We start from the raw sequence: 5,928 nt of genomic DNA on the forward strand, positions 1-5,928 counted from the left end.
ACCTGGGGGTTTTAATGTTGAGAAGAGAAGGCTCAGGGGGGACCTGATCGCTCTCTGGAACTGCCTGACAGGAGCATGGAGTGAGGTCTCTTCTCCCAAGGAACAAGCATCAGACAAGAGGAAGCAGCCTTGCTCCCCGCAGCCGACAGCTCCGGGGCAGGCAGCAGGTAAAACACTGCTGGAAGATCAAGCAATGTGCTGGGAGGTGACCTTGGGGACTTGGTTCCTGCTACTGGGGCTCCCACCCTTGTGCTGCTGAGCAAGAGCAAACATCCTGCTGGGACTGGGTCTGTATTTCCCAGTTGCAGACCCCAGGGACTTGATCTGCTCCCACGGCTGCTGCTCCTTAGGCTGCAATACCCGGCTGGGGAATGCCATAGGAGAGCACAAGCAATGGTTTCTGTACTGGGGCAGTGTGTTAGTGCTCAGCTGGTGCTGGGGTTAGTAGCTGTGCCTCCCCCAGTACATGCAGCCCATTCACATCCTGAGGGAGAACCGGGCTCCTGAGGAGCAGCTACAGCCCAGCTCTGCAGTAAGAGGCAGAAGCATCACCCAGCACTGGAGGGATGGCTTATTCACTGTGGTGCAGGAAGGTTAAAGATCAAGGGCAGAAAACAAAGGACACTATTGAAAGTCTGGAGTCAGCCAGGGATCAGTTTCAGGCCTCGCAGCAGAGCAGGATGTGCTCCATCGCAGGGTGAGGGCTCTGCCACAGCATTCCCGTGCTGCCACCAAGGGCATGCTGCGGCGGAGGAGCTGAGTGAGGAGACGAGGATTAAACACAGTGAGATTCACTGGAAGAGGTGGAATGGGGCTGTCGGGGACAGCCAGAGAGCAAGAGAGCCCGCACTGTGTGGGACCAGGGTCACTATGAGGGTTAAGGGATGTGCTGCCAGCCGCGGGGTCCAGCACTAGAGGGACGGAGCTGCTGCCCAGTTACCGATGTTGGAAGAAGCCTTCCAGCGCCTTGCAGACCGTGTAGCGCTCAGGGGGGGTCAGCAGATGCTCCAGCTGCTGCGTGAAGGTCCGTCCTTGGATCTTGATGCTAGAGGGGAGGATGTCTGCGACCCACTGCAGGGAGGTGAGTGCGGAGGAGCTGCTCGGGGAGTCGGCAGCGTCAGAGTCTGCAGGGCGCGGGTAGAGAGAGAAGAGACAGTTCAACAGACAGAGGGTCTCCACCACGGGTTAAAAGGCTGGTCCTGAAAGCAGGGGTCAGAGCTGGGGATGCGAGGGCAGCTGGGCACCACGGCGTTTGGGCAGTGGGCTGCTGATGGTCCTGTGTGTGTCCCCCCAGTCCCTGCCTGCAGCCAAAACCACTCACACACCCCGGCCTCCACCTCCTGGTCCTGCGGTTAAATGTCTTGGGTAAGGGAGACCTCAGAACATGAGCCTCAGCCCCATAGGAATACAAATCCTGATGGGCTGGTGCAGAGGTTGTTGCCACAGGGTAAACACAAGCATATTTCAGGCACTGAAAGGCAGCATGAGGATAAGGTGGAGTGGCTCGTCTGGAGCTGGCACTGCCCTGTCTTCCTGGGCCAGCTCCCTGGAGCTTGTGGCTGTTCCAGGAGGACCTGCTGGACACGAGCAGGGGTGTTTTGAGAGGGATCCTCTCCGGGATCTGCCTCTTCAACCATGCTGCTTCTATGCTTTCTGTGAGCACATGCAGATGTTGTCCTTTCTCTGGCTTTCCAAAGCCTCTCTCTGTTCATGTTTTAAAGCACTTCATGATAATCATTGACTTCAAAAGCAGCATCAGTCAAGGGTTACCTGTGAGTGAACTGAGGCTTGGAACGGCTTTTGCTTTGCCAGACTCATCTGCACTGGTCCCTGTCCTGCTTCTGCAGTAAGTGCAGGGCAATACACACAGCTGGGAGAAGGGACCTAACTGAGACCATGGGATGCACTTATCTATTTAGGAATATCCATGGGATACACTTATCCACCCAGGAACATGGCCAAGGTAACAGGAACAAAACAATCCATCTTTTCTTGGTTTCTTTTGGGAGGCAGTGAAGCTGTTTGGGTACCACTGCTCTGGGTACCACTGCTCTGTGCTGTCAAGCAGTGGAGTGCTCGGGTTTGTTTCTAGCACACATACAAGTGAGTTGGTGCCACAGGGTTCCTAAGGTGCAGCTCTGGAGAGTCCATTGCTGCTCCAGAGGAAGAAGCCAGTCCCTCATTCCTGCACTGTGGAGCAGCACCCCAATAACACGCTGATACTCCTGGCTTCAGAGCAGCGACCGTGCTCTGCCCTGGGCTGTGGTCCTGCCCCTCTGCTCAAGTGGTGCTGATGGGCACCGGCCTGGCCCCAGCCACCCTCCCTCCTGCTGCTGTGCTCACCACGGCAGCTAAATTATTCATCCCAGCAGCAGCTATTCTGAGCAGCACAGCCCAACACAGCGCGGGGTTTGCACAACGACCATAGATGCACAGGGTTGGATTACTCCAGTCAAGTACACGGAAAGGACATTGGCAAGGGCTGGCAAGGGCGATCATACAGTAGGATGAACCCTTCTGCAGAGCAGCCAAGCCTGAGATCAAGCCTGATCCCAGAAAGCAGACAAAGGGAGCAGCCTTCCAGTTAGTGCATTAAACCTGCTGAGTCTGTGGGAGCTATTTGGCAATTCCCACTGTGGGGAACTGGAATTGGATCCATTGAGGGGGTTCTGCAGCCCCAGACCCTCCTCCCTGCGCTCTTACCACTGGAGAAGTTGACGATCCCCTCTTCCACCACCAAGGTGGGCATCGCCCCACTGCCCTGCAGCATCGACACCACCTTGTCATGGGAGCAGTTCCTGGGGACACAGAGAGCCAGGGTTAGGGCAGCGCTGTGGGCAGCAGCTCAGGGGGAGCAGCCGCGGAACAGAGCTTGCAGCCACCTTCACTTGTCTCACAGAAAGCCTCATCCTGCTGCTCAGAGCCAGGCAGCGCTGGGCCCCGCTCTGATCCCCCCAGGCTCTCAGTCATTGCTTGGTTTTATCTGTGCTGCACACAAAAGAGCCTCAATCACACTCTGCGACCGAGCCAGAGGTGCTTTAAGCTCCGCTCGGACCCAGAAGATGAACTTCTCATTTCAGTGGTGCAGCGCTGCGGGTCTCTCCCTGCCTGGCCTAATTCTGCCGGAAAGGAAAATGCAAGGTGGATGTAAAATGTAATTCTGTAGGCAAAACAAGCTCAGAATGCCCTTGGAAAAGGGTACAGGCCGGCCTGGGCCAGCGCCTGCTCTGAGGACAATCTTCAGCTCGTTTCTCCTCTATTCTCTGGCAATGCTGCATCAGCCCCAGGTCTGCTGGATCAGCTGAAACGCGAGAACCTGAGCACTGACAGAAGCAGCATCAGATGTTTAACCTTTAAATATTCATCACTCTCTCATCCTGCAGCCTCCTCTAACCCTTTGCTCTTGCTTTTTGGGTGGAAAGACCAGCCCGAGGAGACACGGGCTGCTGGCAAGGTGCACGCGCAGCTCTGGTTGGATCGCTGTGAGCAAATAAGACACAGAAGAATTAACTTCTGGGTGGAAATGCCATTGCCTGTGCGGTTCTAAGTTTAGGATCCCATTCTGGAAGTGGTTCATGGGCTGGCTGGTGCTCAGCTCCTTTCAAAAGCAGAGCCCCAGGGGTTTATCACGTACCACATAACTCACAGCGGCTCAAATCAGGGTCCACGGGTGGGCTGCGGTGAGGACCCTGGTTTCATACAGTGCCGTGCACTATACATGGTTGTCGGTATAGAGAAGTCGAAGGAGGAGAGGGGATGGAGCTGAAATAGCACTCTCGGAGCCAGGTTTTGTAAAGGAATGTTAAAGGAGATGCCCACGTGGGGCAACCCCCCCGTGCACCTCATTGGGAGCTCTCAGGGATCACCAGCTCTCGTGTGGGTTGCACAGGAGCGAAGAAGCGAAGACGCGCGTGCTTGGCCACCTTCCACCCCAGGACCCCTTGGCACAGGTCTTCTAAAGAGCCTCCTACCTCATGTCCAGGCCGTTGAGGAACAGGATCCGGTCTCCAGCCTTGAGGGCAGCCTTCTCTGCTGGGCTCCCTAAATCCACAGGGAACAAGAGGGGCTTTAAGCTGGCAGACCCCTGCTCACAGCGATGGGGTCCCAGCTCTCCGGCTGCTCCATGGCCAGGGACACCCCACCAGGGCAGGGCATCCACAGCAGTGGATTATCTGGGCGAGCTGGGGCCATTCCCTGGGCCCGGTGATGCCAGCACCCAGCTTGCATTGGAAACACAGGTGTGATTCCAGGCTATTCACTGCACGTGGACATTTCCCACCTTTCAAAACAGGGAGTGCATAAAGCCAAACTAAATCGCACCAGAGACACCAGTTACTCAACTTGGGAAACTCCATCCCTGAGCCTTGTGAAAGCCCATTTTGCCATTTTCTAGCCAACAGCAGGTGCTTAAAACTTCCAATTCAGACCAGAGACAAATCAGTGTCTGAACCTGGTGGCTGGAGGCTTCCTTACCGGGCAGCACAGACTCAATCCACACCGGGGCATGGCCACGTAGCGTGAAGCCAAAGCTTCTGTTGCCTTTATAGACTCGCACAGTTCTGCAGGGGAAAAAGCAAATGTGAAGCTTAACACCCATTAACCAGGGCTCCAGCATGATGAGGGTGGGCGATCCAGAGGCTTGAGGAGACAACGCTGCATTAGGGCAAAGCCCCTGAGCATGGACTTTTACTCTACATTAAACACTGAATTCATAAATCTACCATCCAGCCCTTCAAATCCAATGTGTTTTCGGTGTGGGACATGGGATATAGCTTATGTATTGCATAGCGTAAGAGACAGCATGCTTTAGGGGGCAATGATGAGAGAGAAATCACATTCCACTAGGAATTTTGGAAGGAGCATTAGGAAATTGCCCTGCTGGGAGGCTGATTGGAGCTGGGAGTTGTTCCTTGCAGGGAGCTGGGGGAAGCAATGTTACTGAGATCATTTACAACCACAAAGCCTGTTGCAGGGATGGATCCTATGCTGTCGCAGAGGGAGACTGTGCTGGAGCTGGATTTTGGACCAGTCACACCAAAAATTACCCTGGCAGGGAGGTGGGATGCTGCCGGACACCCTGCAGGTACCAGCTGGAGGCAGGGGAATAGCTCGGGGCATGCCTGTAGCAGCACTGTCCATCCCGGAGGATTCCCCAGCTGTGCTGGCAGAGCAAATCCCGCTGGGAATGGAGCAGGAGCCACCGCCAGCTGAGCTCTGGCCATACGGGCAGTGGGAAATGGGTTAATCCCCTGCGGACCAGGGATTGCCCCTCCTTCGTCCTTCCTCCCATGGCCTCGAACACAGACACCCGCTGGGGCAGGGCAGGACAATGGAGTCTGTTCTGTGCCAAGGCACCCAGCACGGCCAGATACCCTGCATCCCACTGGCACAGCCAGATACCCTGCATCCCACTGGCACATCAAAGTACCCTGCATCCCACTGGCACATCCAGATACCCTGCATCCCACTGGCACATCAAAGTACCCTGCATCCCACTGGCACATCCAGATACCCTGCATCCCACTGGCACATCAAAGTACCCTGCATCCCACTGGCACATCAAAGTACCCTCCATCCCACCAGCACAGGGGCAACATCCCCTCGCACCCTGCAAGCGCCACCTCAGCTCCTCCTGCGGCTCATCCCAGTCAGCCCTGTAACAGTGAGGGGGCAGAAAGAGTGGCTCAGAGCTGGGACAGGGGGCACAAATATTCCCTTTGTTCATCCTCATCCCAGCTGGATTCCATCCACTCCTCACCCCAAAGACATCCCCTTTCCCTGCCATCCCTCCACGCAGGACCCCGGACACGCAGGAGCGGTGTTACCTGCGGGCAGCCCCCGAGGCCACATTGCTGCTGAGGAGCGAGGCGGTTTTGCGCAGGCTCTTGCTGAGCTCCTCGTGGCTGCGGGGCACGGAGCTGGCGCGGG

General features: G+C 56.2%; 1 protein-coding gene across 1 annotated transcript in view; it reads right to left on the minus strand.

The window, feature by feature from the left end:
• The window catches only part of GRID2IP (glutamate receptor, ionotropic, delta 2 (Grid2) interacting protein), a gene marked incomplete at its 3' end in the record, with an annotated part of 7,646 nt that overhangs the window by 779 nt on the left and 939 nt on the right, over positions 1-5,928 (minus strand). The window contains exons 2-6 of the mRNA XM_010013538.1: positions 5,826-5,928; positions 4,474-4,559; positions 3,972-4,041; positions 2,704-2,798; positions 941-1,124 (exon numbers count right to left, since the gene is read on the minus strand). Coding sequence (XP_010011840.1) covers positions 941-1,124; positions 2,704-2,798; positions 3,972-4,041; positions 4,474-4,559; positions 5,826-5,928 — 538 coding nt within the window. The remainder of the gene's footprint in view (positions 1-940; positions 1,125-2,703; positions 2,799-3,971; positions 4,042-4,473; positions 4,560-5,825) is intronic.

The sequence above is a fragment of the Nestor notabilis genome, unplaced genomic scaffold (genome assembly GCF_000696875.1).
Source record: "Nestor notabilis isolate BGI_N333 unplaced genomic scaffold, ASM69687v1 scaffold28604, whole genome shotgun sequence".
Taxonomy (NCBI): Eukaryota; Metazoa; Chordata; class Aves; order Psittaciformes; family Psittacidae; genus Nestor; species Nestor notabilis.